This window comes from Chelonoidis abingdonii, chromosome 16, assembly GCF_003597395.2.
Source record: "Chelonoidis abingdonii isolate Lonesome George chromosome 16, CheloAbing_2.0, whole genome shotgun sequence".
Lineage (NCBI taxonomy): Eukaryota > Metazoa > Chordata > Testudines > Testudinidae > Chelonoidis > Chelonoidis abingdonii.
In genome coordinates this window covers 9814314-9837043 of record NC_133784.1, presented here as the reverse complement: position 1 = coordinate 9837043, position 22730 = coordinate 9814314, and the positions used below count along the sequence as shown (strand labels likewise).

General features: G+C 42.9%; 1 protein-coding gene across 2 annotated transcripts in view; it reads left to right on the top strand.

Annotated features, from left to right (window-relative positions):
* WDFY4 (WDFY family member 4) overlaps window positions 1-22730 on the top strand; it is a 279998-nt gene that overhangs the window by 61728 nt on the left and 195540 nt on the right. For both annotated transcript variants that reach the window (XM_075072902.1, XM_075072901.1), the window contains exons 3-10: window positions 1527-1641; window positions 2288-2391; window positions 4166-4309; window positions 10595-10784; window positions 12032-12221; window positions 16889-17049; window positions 19070-19522; window positions 21074-21178. In XM_075072902.1, the coding sequence (XP_074929003.1) occupies window positions 1527-1641; window positions 2288-2391; window positions 4166-4309; window positions 10595-10784; window positions 12032-12221; window positions 16889-17049; window positions 19070-19522; window positions 21074-21178 (1462 nt within the window). The remainder of the gene's footprint in view (window positions 1-1526; window positions 1642-2287; window positions 2392-4165; window positions 4310-10594; window positions 10785-12031; window positions 12222-16888; window positions 17050-19069; window positions 19523-21073; window positions 21179-22730) is intronic.

The following is a 22730-nucleotide window of genomic DNA, read 5'->3' as shown; positions in this document are numbered from 1 at the left end:
TGCAGGTTTTACATCTGTGGTTCTGGCAGGTTCTGGTGCTGCTTTCAGTTGATGTGTGTGGAGCTTGCTTCTGATGAGGAGCTTGGTGAGGTTGGCAGGCTGTTTGAAGGCCAGAAGAGGGGGTTCAGGCAAGATTTCTTTCAGGATGGGGTCCCCACTGAGTATGGGTTGTAACGGTTTGATGATATCCTGCACAGGTTCCAGTGTGGAGTGGTAAGTTCCAGGCATCCTATTGATTTTGGTGAGAATTGGGAAAACCGGAAAAGCCTGACTTCCAGGAAAATTTTCTGACCAGAGTGGGTGAGTGAGGGAACTGTTCGCACTCGGGGTGAGGGCCCGGCAGGGCATATGGCTCAGCTGGAATGAAGTGTGCCACCCTCTAGTTTTACATTGTTGTAGCTAAACCCTACCCAGCTAGGAATTTCAATTGCTGCTATGCTGCCTACTACGACCTCTGAACTTCATAGACATAAGGGACATCAAACTCAAGCTCCTAGTCCAAAAGCACAGCCTACGACCTAATGAGCTAGAGAACAGTTGTCCTGTCCCTTTCCCCGCCCTTTGTTTTGTTTCCTTGTAGACTGTAAACAGAGCTAGTTGAAAAACAGCATTTCCATCCTGCAGGAAATTCTGATATTTCAGCATTTGTTTTCATTCCAAACTGGGACAGGGTTGAAATGTTGAAACCTTCCAAAAAAACTTTTGATCTGGGAATGTTGAGTTTTGCTGATTTCAATCCAAACAAAATGTTAGTGTTCCTGAATCAAAACATTTCAGTCTATCAACCTGAAACTCAACATTTTTGTTTCAGGTGAACATTAGCGCTGAGTCAATCTGCCCAGCTGCAGTGCCTCATGGGAGTTGTAGTACTGGATCCCTCTGTGACCACTCTGTGGATGAACCCATGCAGTGCTTCATGGGAGTTGTAGTCCTGGATCCTTCTGTGGTTTCTTTGTGCCTGAGCTGACACAGTGCCTAGGACTTTGATGGACACACAATGTTTTATTTAGATTTTCTCGACAGAAGATGCCACCAAAATCTCTCTCTTCCTTTGGAAGACTTAACTGAAATCCCATTTTCCAATCAGAAAATGTTTTGTTCAAAATTTTTCAAACAGTTCTAAATGTAAACTCCCTAGGGCAGGTAATGTGTCTTATGTGTTTGGAAAATGGCTAGTGTGTTTTGGTTCTACTCAACACAAATGACAAATACTGTTGGCAGTGAGCAGTATAGGACCTATGAGACATAGATGAGCAATGCTAGTTCTATCCAGTAGGGAGCAGTGGTGTATGTACATGCTCACCAGTTCCTTACATTATTCAAAGTATGTTCTTGGACCTTGTTTCTCACTTCAGAATCCTGCAGTTTCAGTCTGGCAAATATTGCTTGAGGAATTATCCTGGTGGGATTGGCTAAAAACCCTGGCTAATTTCAACTCTCCCCACTGGGTCCAAGTGCTCCTCCATCCACACAGACATCCTGCATCAGCAGCACCTAAACAGTTGCTCCCATTTTCTGTATTTCAGGCCTGGGAAGAATCCGCTGGGATAGTCTCTTTCCCCAACATTCACTTCTTAGCAAGTGAGGTTTCCAAACTTCTGACCAAAGAAATCAAGAAGAAGCTAAATGGCAAACCTGCAGGTAATAGCCAGAGGGACATGGCCTGGGATGTGCTCAGTCCTGTGTGTTTTGTGATCCAAATTTAACCATCAGCTGTAATGTATTATGCTATGCATTTAAGGAAAGGTGGAGAAACAGCAATAGAAAATACTAAGTCGGATCTTTAGCTAGTTTAAACTGGCATCGACTTCAATAGAGCGTCACTGATTTACACCAGCTGTGGCCCTGGCCCCATCTGAGCCAAGTTAACTTGCTTTGAGCCATTTGCATTCCCTGTTTTCTGATCTACCTGGGGACGATTGTAATAACTCTTAGCATTTTTTTTCTTAAATGTTTGTTCTGTCTTAAAAATAAAAACAAAAGATCATGAGCTGTTCCCAGTGACCACTGTAAATTCCTTGAACTATTTGGCTGGCAGAGCTTATGAACTACGCTGGCATTGTCAGGGGAGGTTGTAAACTCCATGAACTGACTCATTTGCTTGACCTAAGTGCTCACTTGGTGCCCCATCCAAAGCCCATTAAAGTCCTTCCACTGATATCAGTGGGCTTTGGGTCATGCCCTTAGTTAATGTAGCTTTGCTGGTTTCACCCAGTGGACTAAGAGTTGCTAAGTACAATGTTGTCAACTTCCTTAATGGAACTGAAGTCTACTGTTGTGATGATAGAGGATGCTCGGCTGGCCGTGGGGCAGTTGCTGCAGGTGAAAGGGGAAGAGGACGATGGCTGTGTGCTTCTGAGATCGGTGTACCTCCTCTCACAGACTGACTCGGTAAGAGAAAGCAAAAGTGCAACTTCTCCTTGTAAAGGCCTGGGAGCTAGAGGAGTGAGGCAGCCGCTCCAGTAACAGAACCCCCAGTTTTCAGTAGTGAATATTGTCTCCAAGGGTTTATCCTTGAGCATTAATGTGCAGAGATTATACCAAAACATTACCCCCCCCCAAGCATAAAATCAAAGATAAGATGCTCAATGTGGGTTACAAACTGTCCTTCAGTGAAAAGACAGGGAAGTTCTGCCCCATTCTGCCTGCCAGGCAGATGTTTTTGCTCAGTTCCCCTAAATCGGCTTCAGTCCTGCTTTATTATTCCAAGCTATACACCTAGGGGAGACCTGAGCAGGGAACTTGCGATCTGCTGCTGACATGACCGTTGATGTCCATTCTGCACAGACTGGTGTCTTTTCATCCAATTATATGAAATTTAATCTTACCCACTGCTGTTAAAGAACATTATCTATGTAACTGAGAGAGACCCTTTAGACCAGGGGTAGGCAACCTATGGCATGTGTGCCGAAGATGGCACACAAGCTGATTTTCAGTGGCACTCACACTGCCTGGGTGCTGGCCACCGTTCCGGGCAGTTCTGCATTTTAATTTATTGTTAAATGAAGCTTCTTAAACATTTTAAAAACCTTATTTACTTTACATACAACAATAGTTTAGTTATATATTATAGACTTATAGAAAGAGACCTTCTAAAATGTTAAAATGTATTACTGGCATGCAAAACCTTAAATTAGAGTGAATAAATGAAGACTCGGCACACGACCTCCGAAAGGTTGCCGACCCCTGCTTTTGACTGATTCATTGGTAGAGGCACGGCGCGATAGTTGCAGTGAGATCCAGAGCCGCCCAGAAGATTCAGGGGGCATGGGGCAAAGCAATTTCGGGGCCTCTTCCATAAAAAAAAAAGTTGCAGTACTATAGAATACTATATTCTTGTGGGGGCCCCTGTGAGGCCTGGGGCAAACTGCCCCACTTGCCCCCCTCCCCCCCCGGGCAGCCCTGATGAGATCTGTGCTCTTCGTAGAGTTTAAAAGTTTGATATTTCGTATAGCACAAGATGTCTTTAAGCTTTGTACACTACTCAACTCCTCTATTTAGCTTGTTTCTGATCACTTCCCTGTAAGCTGAAGCAGCCACACTGTTACTTCCACATTCCTGCGGTTGATTAGTTAGTACAAGGCCTTTCTGGAGAAGGGAGGAAATTAATTCATTAGTGCCAGAAAAGTCAAGTCTCTTGGAAAGGTTGCCTCTTACTTTTAATCATGCTCTTTCTAAAATGTATGTGCAATGACTCAGCAGGTTGCAAACATGCAGTCATCACAGTCCTCCTCTAAACTGCATATAGGCTGCTCCTGGGTGAGCATCACAGATTTCAGTTGCTATAGTCTGTTCCCAGTGGCTAAAGATGAGGCAGACACTGATATGAGCTGCTAGTCAGACTGTGGGTTGGATTCCTTGTATGACTCCACTACAGACATCCTAGGGCAGGACATTTCAGGTGTCTGTATAGGCTTGGAGGAGCCATAAACAGAACATGGGACAGCCTAGTCAGGTAGCTTGTAGGAGGTCCTGTCAGGATACCTGCTGTCCCATAGCAGGTACTGCCTAGCTACATGACCTTGTCACTATGCTGCACACTGTCTAGGACTTTTGAGTGACAGCAGGGATAGGATGCAGGAGTCCTGAGGCTGCAGGGTGAATGGATAGAAACTCAAGGAGAAGTACAATAGTCATTGTGTGTGGTGATGTTTTTTGTATTCAGGGGACACTGTGGAACATCATCAAATCTGGTCTTCCAGTTGCTCTGATGCAGTGCCTGTACCTTTTCTTCACCTTTCCTTTGGGGAAAGCCAGTGATGGAGAGACAAGGGAGGAGGACAAGCAAGTTCAGGAGATGTTTGTTCAGGTAAGGGATCCCTCTAGTGCTCCTTGGTTTTGAGCACTCAAGGACCCTAGAAGAGGAATGGATGCTGGTGCTCACTCAGACTTTGGGTTGGAGTTAGAATCAGTTTATCATGCTAAGCCAGACATGCGTGGATTGTGCTGTTCTTTCCAATACTAGCTTGAAACTTTTCTGTCCAAAAGTTTCCCATGTTTTGAACCAGCTTGAAACGAACATTTTTCTTTCGAATTGACATTTTGACTTAGAATGTCAGTTTGTTTTGATTTTTAAAAACAATGTGACATTTTAAGTTGAAACAAAAATGTGTTTCTACATATGTGCTCAAAACGAGTCTTCATGCTGATATTTCCCACAGGAAAATCTAAAGTTTTTCATCAGAATTGACCCATTCCTGTGAAAAACGTTGCTTTGTCTGAAGCCACATTTCTCCTTGGGAAATGTGCTGCATGAGAAATTCTGAGCAGCTCTGTGTCAGAACCTGCTTGTTAAGTTGTATGAGTTTCCTAAAAAAAAAATGTTTGCAGAGTTGTAGCTGTGGCGGTCCTAGGAAATGAGAGAGACAAGGTGGGTGAGGTAATATCTTTTATTGGACCAACTTCTTTTGGCGGATGAGACAGAGAGAAGCTTTTGAGCTATTAGAGCTTGTCACTTTCTTGTCCACCAAAAGAAATCGGTCCAATAACAACAGGGCCAGATTAAGACCTTTAGAGGCCCTAAGCACTGAAAAGTTTATGGTGTGCCCCTGCCCCTATTTGTAATTCAAAATAAAAACAATACTATACTGTAAAATAAAATTTTATTTTTCAAAGTAACACAAAACTTACATGTATGCTGAAATTAAAATAGCTTCTTTCTAGATTTTCTGATTGCTAAATTCTGGATAAGTTCATCGAAGCTGACTCGGCGAAGCATGTCCGCTTCCATACACAATAGGGAAAGTGAATCAAGTCGGTCCTGACACGTTGTTCTGAGGCTTTTTTATTCTTTTCAGCTGAGAAAAAGAGCATTCTGCGGAGCAGTTAGTAATCATCAGTGTTAGAAAAATACATAGTGCGATCTCTACATTTGGAAATACACATTGTATTCCGTCTTTCAATATTGTGTCATGAAGATCAATGTGACTGAATTTCATTTTCCCTGTTTCATTAAACTTTGTGTGCATATAACAGTGGAACTGCCATACTTCTCCACAGAGATTCATGTTCAAGTCAACAGGGTATGAGTCAACTAGCTTTTGGGAACCTTGTGACTATTGTTTGTCAGATAAGTCCATATTGTTTAGAAAAGAAAATCTACTTGATACTTCTTTGTATTGTTAAAGTTAGACTCAGGACTCACAGTTTGTCAGACCACTCTGTTTTATTAGCACAGCTCTCTGCTGATAACACCCAGATAATGTGAGCACCATGCAAGACACAAACTATCTTATTTATACAGATAAAAGGGCGCAAATTTAACAAGATAACAAAGGAAGCAGAATCTGATAAGTTTCCCTGGGCTAGACATGCATAGTTAATTTCCTTACTAACTTTTACCAATCTCCGGCTAATGTTTCACCATTAGCTTAAGTGGACTCATTGTTTATGCCTTAATGTTCCTTTTCCTGACACCTGTATTTTAATATTTTTTACTTTTGCTTAAAGGTACAGAAAGCATTTCTTTCATCCTTTCTATTTTTACAATATAATTCATTCTACTTTCACAGTACACTTCACTTCTCCTCTTCATGTGAGCTTCAAGTGTATCAATTATAGCGTAGTAAGTAGATATGCGAAATTTTTCTCTAGGATTCAATGCTGTTTCTGTTTCACTGCTATCATTTGCTTGTTTTTTCCTGATTCGCTTGTGGGATGAGGCTTCTTTGTAGTTAGTATCAGGCAAGATATCTTTTGATATGTCTTCAAATCTTTTGAAATCATTCCTCAAAGTGTGTAAGTGGTCTGCTAATGATTGACAGAGGTCTGCACATGATTTCAAATCCAATTCTTTTTCTTGAAGAGCTTAACTTGTGTGATAAAAATGTTGTAAAATTTCATTCCACATGGTAAACATAAATACAAACTCTAATTCTTGCATCTTGTTTGCAATGTTTTCTACCTCTCGTATAGTTTCTCCCTTTTTTGTGATTGGTCTTCAGCTATACTTTCTAATGCATCCATATGCCCAAATATGTTTTAAGAACTGCCCATTGTTGTGTTGAGGCAGAGAAAAAATGTATAAAGTAACTGGATTGTTGAGAAAAACCTTACTACCACCAGACAACAATCAACAGCACTGCGGCCAACAAGATTGAGAGTGTGTGCAGCACATGCTATGAATATAGTATATTTGTTCTGTTCTATAAGCATCTTTCTGCATTTCTTGATAATGCCCTGACATGTTGGCAGCGTTATCATAAGATTGACCTCTGCACTTCGAGAAATCTATTTTGCAAACTTGGCACAGATAATGCTGTACTTGATTTGCCATTTCTTCACCAGTGTGGCTTTTCAAATTGTTGTAAATCGTTCAACTGGTTTTCCATCTGTGGGAGACACACATCTTAGTAAATGCTAAGTTGATCAATATGTGAAAGATCAGGTGTAGAGTCGACAGATAAATTGAAGTACCCAGCAGTACTTATTTCATCCATAATAGCTGAACGATCTTTGTCACTCATTAGATCAATGAGTTCATCGCATATTGTCTTGGATAAGTGTGATGGGTTACCTTTGCCAGCATTCCCATATTTTGAGATATGGCCTGCTAAAAATGGGTCAAACTGAGCCACAAGCTCCAACTATCCCAATAAATTTCCATTCTGCAGTGATCCAAATGTGTCATTTGATCTCTGGAAAGGCAGACCATATTCAGCTAATATTTGAATAACAGCTATAATATGCTGCTAGACATGTTGCCAGTATTCATGCTCCCCTTTAATTTGTTCTTCCAATTTTTGTGTCAATCCAAAGCCCTGTCTTCAATTTAAATACGTCAACATTCAATTTCTATGAGTAGTGCTATTTTCATGTTGTTCATTTAAAACAGTATTCTGCCAGTCACTAAATCCATCTGCAGCAAACCGGGATGTTGAAGGTTTATATGCAAAAAATTTGCAAACAAAACAGTACACAGACCCTGTTGATGGTGAATACAGTAGCCATTCTCGAGTGTATTTCTCACCATTCGCATTCATGCCGAAAAATATTTTTTGTGGACACTATCTTGTTTGTTTGCCATTGGTAAAAGTCCAGTGTGATTTCTCAAATGGCCCAGTGTGGTGGTGACAGTAATTTGGTCCACGATTTATCCAGTAAGCTACATCATCGGTACGGAAATCAACCCACATACTAGGATCTTTTCTCCTATTATTTACAGCATGAGCAGATTGAGTCTCTGATACATCCACACCTTCTAGAACAATGTCTGTTTTACCACCAGAAGTAGGATGATCAGTTACAGTCTCTGATTTCCTTGCATTATTTTGATCTGCGTTAGTAGGACGCCCCCCCTGGTTTAGGTGGGGTAAGTATAAAGAGAACAAAAAAACAGGGAAGAGTGTGTAGTGAGTGCAAGAAAGTCTAACAAAGTTCTGATTTTCCCATGATGACTACTGTACTTCAATGGCTTTTTTGAAATACCAAATATCAAATATAAAAAAAAAATCTAATTTTTTTTTTGTGTTACCCTGCTTTGTTTGGTGCCCTAAGCACTGCTTAGTCTGGCTTTATTGGGTATCCAGCCCTGGAATAAACAAGATATTACCTCACCCATGCTTGGCTTTCATTTCCCGAAAAACGGTACTGTTTAGGCTTGTTTTAGATTTGCTTTTGACTGCAGTGATATAAGTGTACTGTTGGCTGTCCCAGAACTCATCAGGCTGCATGGCTGTACCGATGAAACCCATAACCATATTCTAGCTAGGGGTATGCAAACATTTTGGCCCGAGGGCCACAATGGAGTTTGCCTAGAACTGTATAGAGGGCCCGGGTAGGGAGGCTGTTGGCCCCCCCTCCCCAAACAGCCTGGCCCCCACCCCCCTATCCAAACCTCCCACTTCCGCGTCCCCTGATTGCCCCCTCAGAAATCCCTGACCTCATCCAGCTCCTCCTGGTCTCCTTTTCCCCTAGCTGCTTCTCCTGGGACCTCCCTGCCCTAACCACCCCCAGGACCCCACCCCCTATTCCAACCTCCCTGTTCCCAGTTCCCTGACTGCTTTGGGGAGGGGGGGGGGGGGGGGGGGGGGGGGCCCATCCACACACCCACCCTCTGACAGTTCCCCCCCCCCGGCGTCCCCAAGCTTATCCAACCCCAATCCATCTGCCCCGCTCGCTGAGACCCCCTGCCTTATCAGCCCCCTGGCTCCAGCCCCTACCATGCTTGCTCAGAGAACAGCAAATCTGACAGGCTGTGTGCCACCGGGGCCAGACCGCCAGCCATGCCGCCGCGCTGCTCGACAGAGAGCGCACTCCGCCACCCACGAGCGCAGGCCCACAGGCGCAACATGGCTGCATTGGAGGACAGTGAGGGAGGGGCCGGGGGCTAGCCTCCCTGGCTGGGAGCTCACGGGTCGGACAGGATGGTCCTGCGAGCCGTAGTTTGCCCACCTCTGTTCTAAGCATTTGGGGGGAGAGGGAGATGAAATTCAACAGTTGTTGGGTAGCATGTGAGTAGCTTTGATCTGGTGAGAGTCCAGGATTGGAAATCACACCTGCAGGAGTCATTGGTTGCCTGAACTCACTCAGGTGGTGAGAGAGAGAGAGTAAGGAAGAAGCCAAAATTCCTGAACAGCCTATTCAGTCCTTTTGTAAAAGACCATGGGACTTAATAGAGAATTGTAACTTTTTCCATTGAATTTTTAAGCCATCCTATAGAATTCTAGAGCAAGGACTATTGTTCTGTGACGTTCTGTAGATTGTCTTAACAGCTCTAGAGAAAGGATCTCACTGTCTGTTAGATTCTAGAGTTTGAGTAATATCCATAGAGCCCTATCGATTTAATCACTGTCAAATTCAATAAGGCTTTTCCATAAGTACAGTTTGGACCCCTCCTTCATGAGAGATTAAAGGGTGTGAGCAGTAAAATTTCTCAGTGGCCCAGAAGAGAAATCCAAAGGCTCCCTCTGGAGTGGTACTTCATTGTGTCTGCAGTGTGTTGCTGGCACAGGCTGGCCCAGAGTTTTGTGTTACACTGAATTACCATGCTGGTTCATTTCCCCACTATGCACATTGGCTGAGATTTCCAATGTCAACATAAACACAGAGCCCTCACTGAAGGTAAATGTTTGCTTTGAAAATCTTAGATATTGTTTAGAAATCTAAATGACAGTAAAGCACATGATGGCGCTGACAATTGCGAGGAGTCCGAGTGATATCTTCTGACCAACCCACAAAATAGGGCCTAGTTCTGCAAAATGCCAAATGGCCTTAATTCCCATGGAAGCTAATGGGAGGAGACCAAGTCTGTACCTTGGACCTCCTGTAATGTAATGTAATACATGATATTTATTATGTGTTTGCCTTTGGTGTTCTTTGTGCTTGGCTTAGAACCAGCAGTGAGCTGCATATAAGGTACAAGCAAGGGCAGGGAGAAGGTAGAAAGATGCCATCTATCTTGTATTAAGTATTGGGCCAGAGATCCTTACTAAATGTGATTAAGGCAGGGATAACTATTCTTGGGTACCTGAAGGTGCAACAAGGGATTGTGTAGGTGCAGGAAAGATTTACATATTAAAACTAAGGAGAGGTTCTACTGGGCAGAAGACATTTCTTGAGGGATCACTTTTGCTTCCAGTCATGAGGTTCCATGAGAGTTCCACCAGAACAATGGCATTGTCAACCAATAAGCAGAGACCAGTGATAGTGGGAGACTGACCTTCCACTGGAGCTGGGACCAAGCTGTGGAACTCCATGCTGCAAGAGAGAAGAATGACCCTGGAACTGCCCAGTTACAGAAGTGAATGAAAATCTCATTCCATCAACTTATCTTTCCCTCCAATTTTTACACCTGCATGGCCTCCTACACACCTGAACTATAAACTAATCTTGTTACATCTGCAGCCTGGGATTGAGGACAGATCTTCTTGTTCTGATGGTTAGATACTTGGGAGAGGCTCTGATATTATGGTGATAGCGGCCATAGCAGTAACTAATTACACAGCATAAAGTATTCAGCTGCTTTTGTTTTCAGTGGAACTGCATCCACTAATTTAGGATCAGATTTGACCTGATATATTCAAGCCTATGGAGCCCTTATACACTTCCCAGAATTCTGCATTTAATTTGCATTACAATCAATTTTCTTTTCCAGACAATGCTCAACTTATACAGGGAGGAACAAGGTTTAGAGGAACTTCTGTCAGCTGCCGAGCTTCAGTCTCTAATTATAGCAACGGCCTCACTCTGGGACCAGTGCAACCTCTCATGGAAAGCACCCACAAGCCGTGTGCTTCGGACAATTTCAAAGGCCCAGACCAAAACTGCCATCATGTACCTACAAGGTTTGGTTTTTCCTGAGCGCCCGTGGAATGAATTCCTGCAAGAAAAATCGCACTTGGCTAGGTTTCATTTCTACATTCCCCCAAGAGTCAATCACTTGCAAATGCATGAGCTTCTAGACTAGAGCTCAATCTAGTGCTGGTGGGAACCTGGGAACTGAGGTCCTTTATTTATGCATAGAACAGAAAGTTACAGGCATCAGCATGTCATGTCCTGTCCCACTTCCACCAAAGGTACCCAAGGCAAGAGATACATTAAAGAGTTACAAGTCACATGACCCCAGAGCCAATTGGCTTCTCTGGGGTTCCCCAGCATTCTAAATATTGCTCCCCTGATATTTGCATAGCACCTTGCTGAACTTTTGTCAGCTGCAGTGCCCAATGCATTGGGGAATCCTGATTGGTTTCCAGTGATAGTTTGGCTTCTTCCTAGCGGGAATTTTCCATTAGATTAGGGGTGTTTTCATCTTTTAAAAAAATGCAAAGATTACTTATCTCCACCCTGCAAAAGAAAAAACAATCAGGATAATTTATAATAAACATTCTGCCATCAGAACTTCCTCGTAGGGTGTAAATGTGTGTGGTGGGGTTTTTTTTGTTAATGCAAAAGTCCCCAAACATGGTTTCTTCATTCACACCACTTGTGAGATCAGGTCCTTGTGTAGTAAGAGGTAGACCTGACAGCAGGTGAGTTGTCTAAGAAGTGCCAGCATGACTACACTTGGAAGCTGGGCTACAAGACTAAATGGAAAAGACCAGTCAACAATACTAGCTTCAGAGCAAAATGTATCCTCCTCATTGCGCAAACTATTAATCTCTATCTGAGAATATGTTATCATCTTAATACAAGATAATCTAATTATCTATTATTCATTTACCATGTATCAAAAGGGCTGGACTCACAGTATGTAGATTTCATTGGGGGCAGATTTATATTCAAAGAGGTGCTTGCGTTTCTATGGAAAGGTGCTTGCGTTTCTATGGGGTCAAACACAGAAATTTAATGGAAATTGAGGAACAAACTTTTTTTATTTTTAAATTTTATTACTCTAATCTCTAAAGCCAGCAGTGTATTCCTGTATTCTGCTCACCACCTCCCCAAATCTCTTCTCCAGCCAAAAGAAGAATTAACTGCCCTGTTTGATTGGGAAATGTAATGTCAAGCATGTTGTTACATTTTGTCTGTGATTTTGCAGTTGTTTGTAACATCAGGCTGTCAATACTAAACATGTGCTGTCATTTATTCACAGCTGCGGACTGCATTAAGATAGCCATTCAGAATCTATTCAAGTTGGCTGACACCTTGCCGGCTTCTGACATGTGTGAGGCAGTTAGCATCATCCTGTGTTTTGTGAAGGATTCCTATCCTATCTCCTCAGCTTTGCTTTTGGAGTTTGAAAATAATGATGGATACCAGCTCCTGGTAAAACTTTTACTTAGGTGAGTATGGAGTTTTCACTTGATTTCTAGGGGATGATAAACCATGGGTCTAAGTCAGGGGTCAGCAACCTTTCAGAAGTGCTATGCCGAGTCTTCATTTATTCACTCTAAGGTAAGGTTTCGCGTGCCGGTAATACATTTTAACATTTTTAGAAGGTCTCTTTCTATAAGTCTATAATATATAACTAAACTATTGTTGTATGTAAAGTAAATAAGGTTTTTAAAATGTTTAAGAAGCTTCATTTAAAATTAAATTAAAATGCAGAGCTCCCCAGACTGGTGGCCAGGACTCGGGCAGTGTGAGTGCCACTGCAAAACAGCTAGTGTACCGCCATCGGCACCCATGCCATAGGTTGCCTAACCCTGGCAAATTAAATATAATAATATAATTTTCAGAGGTGATGATGGCTTGTTCTAAAATTTCAATTGCATTTTAGAAAGATCCAGGTAACATAGTGGGCAAGTGAAGCACTGAGGTGCTGGTAAACAAAGGGTCTCATTTAGCAAACCACTAACAACACCGCACTGCTCTTTAAAGAGCGGAACCACAGCATAACTTCTCCCTTTGAAACCACAAGGGGAAGTGCCAATTGAAGAAGTTAGTGTAGAGGTAGGTTAGGGAATTACCTAAATTGAGACCCAGACCAGGTTTTGTTCATCAAACACTAGTATATGGATAATATCAGAAGAGACCTCAGCCGGACCTACTTTGCTCAGAAAGGCTCCCCTGGTCATGAACTCTTTATCCAGAGGAAGCATTTCATCTGATGGAGCAGATCTCTAAGTAAAAAGCTAAATCCAATGTGCATGTTTAGGATTAATATGCTCGCACCTCGACAAGATCCATGGGTTACCGTAGGTAGAGCTGGGCAACATTTTTTGACCAAAACTTTTTTTGATGAAAAATGCAGATTTGGCAACATTAAAACATTTCACAAAATGTTAATTTTGCCAAATTGTTTCATTCAGGATAAAACGCTTTAAAAAATTCTGAAAAAAAAAAGAAAATGTCATCAACATTCATGATACATTTTGATTTTTCTGTTCAAGATGAATTTTTCTTTTAAATTTCTTTTTTTTTTTTTTTTTAGAATTTAAAAATGTCAAAAAAAAAAAAAAGGCTCAAAATTGAAACAGTGTTTTGTTTCAGGTTGAAAGAAATGTTTATTTTGACCTGAAACAATTTTTTAAAAAATGGGCTCCATGGATATTATTAAAAAAAAAAAATTAATTGCTTCAGAATTTCCACAAAACCAAAAAAATCCATCATTTGGCTGCCTCTAATCTTGGGTCAAAACAGAAAGCAGTTTTGTCTGCTATTTCCACTATTATCGCACTCTTTATTAAGGCCCTGAGTTTACTACATCAACAGCCAGTGGAATAACCATGAACCAGTTTCCCCGAAAGCACTGAGCAGTCTTGTTCCCACAGGTATAGTCCTCAAGTTAAGAGAGTCCCTCCAGACTTTACCCTCCAGCATAGTTTCTACCATAGTCGCCAGCCTCTCCTCCCTCTCCCTCCCCCCGCACTAGTGAAGGCCTCAGGGCTGTCCAGGGGGGGAGGGGGGACAAGTGGGGCAATTTGCCCCGGGCCCCACAGGGGGCCCCACGAGAATATAGTATTGCAACTTGTTTTATGGAAGGGGCCCCCAAAATTACTTTGCCCCAGGCCCCCTGAATCTTCTGGGCGGCCCTGGAAGGCCTTGTCTGCACCAAAAATACAGCTATTCCAGGTAACTCTCCAGAAGAGTTCTGGTGCTATAACTTGTACCACTTCCCCAGATAAAATAACTATGTCTATAGCAGGGCTTTTGCCAACCTAGCTATATTGGTTAGGGGGGCAATTTTTTCACCTTCTTAACTGACTGAGCTCTACCAGCAGAAAAGCACAGACTAGCCCTGAGAGGCAGAAAAACCTGCATTTTATAGGGCTTCAGGCTCCTTCTCTTCCTAGCATTCTTTGCCAAACTGGGACTGACAGGCAGGCCTCCCAGCCTTTCCCCACTCTTTCAGTGAGTGAGCTTCCTGTATGCTGACATCCTGAATCTGTTCTGTAGGTAAGGCCAAATCTTCCACGTCCCATTTCCTGCTTTTTTCTCTTAAAACCAGACACCAGTGTCATGCTGTCTGGACTGGCTCACAACTGTGAACGCCTACCTCAAAGCAGACTGTCAAAAATACACACACCTCAAACCACTGGTGTGTCCTGTGGTTAGATTTCACCAAGTCAGTAACAAATGTGAACTCCTGGATCATTGTAATAGTCTCACCATGGAGTCACAGACAGACCCCTGTGACTCTCCAGTCTGTCTTGCCATGCAAGCAAGCTGGACTTACTGACAAATAGTCACATACACCAAAAATCACACACTATTCAGTTTGTTTCCAGTCCCAAGAGACCAGTCACTTACCCCACATCATTTGGTACCCTAGATCTTACACCAACAGCAACACTTGTATTCAAACCCATAATAAACTATCTAAAGGTTTATTAATTAGGAAAAAGAAATGAGAGTTATTTGCAGGTTAAAGCAAGCAAAGATACTGTGGTGAACTGCATTCAATTAGAGTGAACTGCAAAGAATGGAGCAGACATATTCAGGGCGTACCAGCATAGCTGTGACCTCGGTCTTGTGACTCATCTTCCCCTGATGAAGTTTAAGCAGATCTGAGACAACAGAATCAGGACCCAAGGATCTTTTATAAAATTTTGTGTTCTCTTTGACAAGTTTCTCGGGGAACACAGGTAATTTAGGATGATTTAGCTATACAAATTAACCATAAGGCAATTGGCTTGTTCCTCCACTATTCACAGGGGATGATTTTCTATACATTTCAAAGAGAGATGAATACAGAGATATCCCATGTTTACAATTTATTTAAATTCTAGGGTGTTCTTTTGATCTCTGAATTATCAGAATACAGCATAGACAGGGACTGTTGATGACATTGTCGACCTTACTCATACATATGTAAATAAGCAAAACACAACCATTACGTTCCCATATATCTTTAAGGGTCGAATTTGAGTAATTTATTCTGCAGGATGTCTAATTCTTTCTAGCCATGCATCACAGATACACACAACTGAGTTGCAATCTAAATCCTAAGAGTGACAATGTTGTAGTGATCTGTCACTTCAATGAGTGTTTCAGGGTAGACCCAGGAAGTAATCCCTGGGGATCTCTGGCTTCAGTTTGCTGTCTCTGACCCTGGGAGATTTCCTGTGTGTCTGTTTTTATTTCCTTCATTCAGCCCCCAAGTCCATAGGACAAGCTTCCTTGCACCTAGCATTTCTAAGGGGTGATGGGACCATCAACCAGTCCTTTGTATTGCAATATTCCTTGATAACCTGTCTGATTTTGATAGTTTTTTTGGACAGGCAACTTCCCATATGAGTTCACAAGTTTAGAGCAAACATTTTCAATGTTATAAAGCAAAACTTACATATTTCCTTACAGCAGGCGTACAAACATTACAAATAAGATTAACACATGTGGCCACTTATGAATGTTCTATAGAGTCTAAACATTAAATACATTCTTATAAAACCAATACCTATTTTGCGCAACACTAATACATAAGTGACCTGGTCTGGTCTCCAGCTATGAGTTAGTCTGTTATTAGCTAATCCCTGCAGCCTTGGCAAGAGCTGCCACCCGGCCTGCCAGTGTCACAATCATCTCCCCCTACCCCCATTGAAAACCCTAGAAGGGGAAAAGATGGTCTTTTATTCCCTGAGGCTTTTCTAATTTCTAATGATAGTTTGTTCTGGCACACAGACCTGTGCACAAATAGGTCTGAGGAGAAAGATTGCACTAGTCTCAATCATAAGAGCAGTGGACGTAACAACATGATATATGGCTGACTGCTTTTCACCACTTGCTCTTTATCCCTTTGATCTAAGCTACTGCAAATCTGGGAGATGTTTGGAACCAGCCTATGGTTTAATAGAGACTTCAATGCACTAGCCATGTGTCTAATCCCATATGGATAGCACACATCTCAGATTAAACAATGTCTTTCCCTTCCAGTGGGCCCATGGGTCTGTAAATCTCAGGCAGTTTTGTAGAAACTAAAGAATTATATATGTTTATGGTTTATATTTTGCTAATTGTGTTTTCTTTTTTATTTTATTTTTAAGTACAGGGCTAACATTCTGAGTTGGATTTCTAGAGCTGTCTGAAATATTCCAAATTTTGATTTTTTTTTTAAATTATAAATTTGTTTATTTTGACTCAAAAAAATCAGGATATATTTTTTGTGAAAAATTTCCCCTTTTCCAACTCGTGCTGTGGATTGCATTTCCAGTGGTACATGTAATGGGACTTAATTTCAATATTGGCTAGTTTCCTCTTTTGCAGTGACTTATTGACCTCATCCCTTTAATTATCTGGTTCAGTTTGTAGTTCTTCCCCTGATCCAACTGTGGAGTTAGTCAAACTGTCAGATTATCTGGAGAACAATTCAGTCCAATTAGTCATCCAATCAGTGCAACAGAAATCATAACTGATTACTGTGGTGGAAAGATCTGGGGGAGGGAGAAAAGTGAGAAATTGTTAGTTCAGTATCTGGTGTCCCTGTAGAATGGGTTCATAAAAGGACCTGGTTATTGTAAATATTACTGACCACAAGCATATGACTACATACCCCAGTCTTTGTTTTTAGGTGGGAGGAATCTCCGCACAGTGAAGGAGACCACCATGTCGAAGAGGTGCTGGATCTACTGACTTGCCTCACAGTCTGTGGGAAAACTGAACTGAAAGTTTCTGGCAACATTACACATCCTCAGCTACCGCACTTTGATTTTCAACAGACACAATCCTCTGGTACTGTATATACACATACAAATATTAGTGTGGGCTTAGCGTGGGAAAATAAACCATTATGCACAGCATGTGCATGACAGAAGAAAATGTACATGATTGCATGTGTGCATCTGCAGTGCTAAGATTACATCTACATTGTGACCAGGGATATGAACGGCAGCTCATGTCTGGTTTAATGGCTGCTAGTTTGCTAAAAATAGAAGTGAGAACTGTGTAATGTGGGCAGGAGCGGTGCCAGGGTTTCTGACGCCCTAGGCGGACGGCCGTTTCGCCGCCCCCCCGTGGCTCCAGTGGAGCTGCCGCAGTCGCTGGTCTAAAGGCTCCGGTGGACCTGCCGCAGGCATGACTGCGGTAGCTCCACCAGAGCCTTTAGACCAGCACACCGTCTGCCAGCACGACTGCGGCAGCTCCACCAGAGCCGCCACAGCAGCGGACCGTCCGCCGGCATGACTGTGGTAGGTCCCCCGGAACCACGTGCCACCCCCCCGCCCCTGGTAAAATAGCGCTCCCCCCAAAATTCTGGTGCCCTAGGCCATTGCCTAGGTTGCCTAAATGGTAGCGCCAGCCCTGAATGTGGGATTCAGCATGGGTTGCACAGGCCCGACTGATGCCACCGGGGTACATACATGCTTGTGCAGTCAGTGCTGAGGCCTGGGCACTGCATCCTCACTTTTATTTTTAGCAAGCTAACTAGAGTACAGCTAGCATGGGTACATCTACACAAGCTGCCATTCACACTGCCAGCTGCAGTGGAGAGGTGCCATAACCCACGTGGCATGGATAACACAGTCAGTACAGCTGGCTGGCAAATGGGCAAAATATCATTTAAATGTTCAAAATCATTTACAGTATTTCTTTAAAAAAACCACAAACTGCGCTTATCAAAAAAAAAATTCTCATTTAACAATGAGAAATATAAAGAACCCCAAATTATTCTATCAGCATAGTCACACAGTGGGACGGTTTAAAAAAAATCACTTTTGAAAATGTTCATATATCTAAGTCTTAATTGTACAACCTCAAGGTGTCCCAATGGGGACTTATACAGATGTGTAAGTGTTTGCAAGATGCGGGGCCTAAAAGGATACATGGAAAATTTGATGAAAACTTAGCAAACCAACAATTTTTCATAAAAACATGCTGACGTAAGAAAGGGGTAGCTTTGCAATGAGGATTTTCCATTCAAAACATTTCTATTGTCTCTAAACGCAGTTTTTTACCTGTTCTGAGTAATAATTTGGTACTGCCTGTGGACCACCCACAATTGCACCACCCACAAAGTCCCTGATCTGAACAGCTTACAGTCTAAATAGACGAGACAGGCCCAGCATGGAGGAAGGGGTAGAACCTACAGAGGGATCAGTGAGACGGTTTCCCAGCAGCATGCTGGCATCACTATTTTTGTTTTTGTTTAAATTTTGTGGAGTGGTGTTTGGTTGGGAGGGGACTAGCTAAGCTGAGAGACCAGGGGAGGGAGGGAGTGGGACAGGGCAAGGGAAAAGAGGCTATGGAGGGGAAGTGGAGTGAGGCCGAGGTGCAGAGACTGGGGATTAGAAGGCAGGAGGGGCCAGGAGCAAACAGCAAGTCAGCACAGGACAGAGAATGTCTGGAGTCTGACCTGTAGAAAACACTTTCATGGCATCCACTATGCCTGCCAGTCCTTCCTACGGTACCCACTGAGGCTGCTCTTGTGCCTGCTCCTGCCAACTTCAGTTTCTCTGGACCTGGGGCCAGCTCCTCCCTGGAAATTTTTCTTCCCCAAGCCCATGTGGGTCAGGGGAGTTGGGGTACTGCATAAAGTTGTGTTATGGGTCACCCCTGCATAGTTCTGGGTCCTGAGGATGATCAGGAGAGGGGTGTTCCCACTTTTCCCCTGTTCCTGTATGCTCCAGTACTTGCTGAGATTGGAAATATCTGATTTGTGCTCTTAGATATGCCTTAATAGTGCAGATAGGGTGTCTGTATTGGGCTTGAGATAAGAGAGTGGTTAAAATAATCTGGCTTGATTTTTGTTTCTCAGGAATGACAGTGAAAAACCTCCAGGCTTTTCAGGTGTTGCAGTCCATCTTCCAGAAAACCAGCGACCTGCACCTCTGTAGAAGAATCTTACTGGCTATAAAAATCATGTGGGCCTGGGACACAATGAACTTCTTTCTCCTGGAATGGACACTACAGCCCATCTCCCAATTCACTGACATCATCCCCCTCAAACCGCACCTGGTTCAGATACAGTTTTTCCAGCTGGTGGAATCAGTGGTGCTAGAACTGTCCTACATCCCGCATGAAATCCTGAAGAAGGTTGAGTGTTTGATAAAGGAGAACTTGGTGCCGTCCTGTACCATAGCTGCTCTGCGGTGCCTTCACAGCATCACCAAGAGGGACTTGATCTTCACTGACATATTCAGAGACTCTGGGCTCTTGGGCCAGCTGCTGACTCAGCTGAGGAAGCAAGCCAAGATCCTGAGGAAGACAGGTACAGCTTGTTTCATTGGCAATGGGTGGTGGCGCAGGCAAGAGCTGTAGGAAAGAGATCTACCCTGAGTGTGTAGAGAGGCCAGTGTTATTTGCCAAGGTGCTACAGTTTGTATGGAAGCTGGCTGGCCCTGGCTTAAATTCCTGAGCTGCTGATGCTGCATCAAACTAGTTCCCTCCTGAAATCTGACTTTCTCTAGTTCCACTCATCATATGCAGTTTATGGGCTATGCATCAACCACAGGACTTAACCTCTCTCAGCAGTTTTGTCTCCAGTGGCAGCTATTAAAAAGTTGGCCCAAGTTACCAAAATTAGCATCTCACTTTGAGTTCCTTGGGAGCCCAACTTAAGAGCCTAAGCTTGATTTTCACAAGTGCTGACTATTCTCGTTTCCAGTTAAAGTCATTGGGAGCTGCAGCACTCAGCCCCTTTGAAAATCAGGCTCAGGTTATCTCATCGTGGGCACAGCAAGGTCCCTGGAGCACCCACAGCCACTCCCAGAGTCTCTTCCTAGGCACAGTTTTATTTTCCAGACAGAGAGGAAAACAACATGGACATGTCCTTGGCTCCCTGGGGGTTTTTCCCTCTCCTTCTCTCAGTCCTTCCTGCTTAGGGCTCACTGCAGTACTCTATTGACTCCCAGGGCTCTCCCCAAGAGGCCCTTTTCCTCACTGCCCCTCCTCCCAGGGGACTGTGGCAGCCTCTCCAAGGGAACTTACTGCTGTTCCTGATCCCCCTTCCTTACTGACTGCCTGGCTTTTTATAGCCCCAGGTGCTTTTATAGCCCTTCTTAATTGGCCAAACTGGAAGTATCTGTTCTAGACAGGGGAGTCAGACCCTAAGTACTAAAGGAAGACTGACAGGAAGGGTTAGAAGCTGGGCTTCACTACAGGGGCAGAGTTAAGGTTGTTTGGGTGCTTTAGTGATGCGTTTTCGGACTTTAAAATGTTTGGCCTCCTTTTAAGTATCACCTTAATTCTGAATTTCCTGGTTAGTAACAATTTGCTTTTTTATCACTACTATATTCTTTAATGTATTTTCATCCTTAAGTCACTGACATGTGCTCTGTGCCTTAATGAAGAGACTTGTGTGGGAATGGAAGGACGTTCTGATTCTTCTGCTAGCTGAAAAGACAATATGGACATATCTATCATAGGTCCCTTTACCATACTGTCTGAGCACCTCACAGTCTTTACTATATTATACTCACAGCATCCCAGTGTGGTAGAGCAGAGCCATTATTCCCATTATACAGATGGAGAACTGAGGTGCAGAGAGACTAAGCGGCTTAGCCAAGGTCACACAGGAAGTCTGTAGCAAAGCAAACATATTGATCCCAGGTCTCCAGAGTTCCAGGTTAGCACCCTGACTATTGGACCATCCTTCCCCTCTCTCAGTATTTTATCAGGTGCTGTAGGTTTCATGTAGACTGTGCGAGCATTCATGGGAGTCGTATTTGCTGAACACTTGTGCTGAGAGCAATTCTAGTTACCAGTAGCCAGGTATCTTGTGGGATATTTGGGGGGAACTCTCTTTGTTTTGTATATGCAGCTGGGACCCAAGCACCCTGTCTGGAGCAAGGCACTGAGAAAGAGCTAACCTGTGTGATGCTGAAGATGGTTGCTGCCCTTGTCCTGGGATCTGTGAGGAACGCTGGTAAGAGAAGATGATGTTTCAACTGTCACAACATCGCCTCTGTGATGTTTGCTATTAGATGTCCTGGGTACAGCGTAATGAGCATCTGACTCACTTCTTCTGTTCGTATGTTTTATTCATAAATCATGTTGGATAGCCAGGAATGTAGTAATGGCCATATTGCATCAGGCCATTGGTCCATCTACTCTGGCTCCCGTCTTCCAGCTGTGTCCAATACCTAATGCGTAAGAACATAAGAACGGCCATACTGGATCAGACCAATGGTCCATCTAACCCAGTATCGTGCCTTTTGACAGTGGCTAGTGTCAGCTGCTTCAGAAGGAATTAACAGAACACTGCAGTTATTGAATGATCCATCCTCTGTTGTCCAGTCCCAGCATCTAGCAGTCAGAGACTTAGGGACACCCAGAGCATGGGGTAGCATCCCTGACCATCTTGGCTAATAGCCATTGATCGACCTATCCTCCATGAACTTATCTAGTTCTTTTTAAAACCTTATTATACTTTGGGCCTTCACAACAAGTCCCAGAGGCTGACTGTGCATTGTGTGAAGAAGTACTTCCTTTTGTTTGTTTTAAACCCGCTGCCTATTTATTTTCATTGGGTGACTCCTGGTCCTTATGTTACATGAAGGAGTAAATAACACTTCCTTATTCACTTTCTCTACACCAGTCATGATTTTATAGACCTCTATTATGCTCCGCTCTTAGCTGTCTCTTTTCCAGGCTGAAAAGTTCCAGTCTTATTAATCTTTCCTCATATGGAAGCTGTTCCAAACTGCTAATCATTTTTGCTGCACTTTCCTGTACTTTTTCCAATTCCAATGTATCTTTTTTGAGACAGTGAGACTAGAACTGTGCTCAGTGTTCAAGATGTGAGTACACCATGGATTTATATAGTGGCATTATGATACTGTCTTACTATCTGTCCTTTTTCCTAATGGTTCCTAAAATTCTGGGTTTTTTTTGACTGCCACTGCATGCTGAACAGATGTTTTCAGAGAACTATCCACAATGACTCCAAGATCTCTTTCTTGAGTGGTAAAAGCTGATTTAGAACTTACCATTTTGTGTATGTAATTGGGATTATGTTTTCCAATGTATACTACTTGGAATTTATCAACATTGAATTTCATTTGCCATTTTCTTGCCTAGTTATCCAGTTTTGTGAGATCACTTTATAACTTTTCACAGTTTGCTTTGGACTTAATTATCTTGAGTAATTTGGTATCATCTGCAAACTTTGCCACCTCACTGTTTACCCATTTTTTCCAGATAATTTATGAATATATTGAATAGCACTGGTTCCAGTACATATTCTTGGGAGACACTTGTATCTATGTCTGCACTGTGAAAACTGTCCATTTATTCTTACCCTTTATTTCCTGTCTTTTGACCAGTTACTGATTTATGAGAGGACCTTCCCTCTGATCTCATGACTGCTTACTTGGCTTAAGAGCCTTTGGTGAGGGACCTTGTCAAAGGCTTTCTGAAAGTCCAAGTACACTGTGTCCACTGGTTCATCCTTGTCCACATATTTCTTTACCCTTACA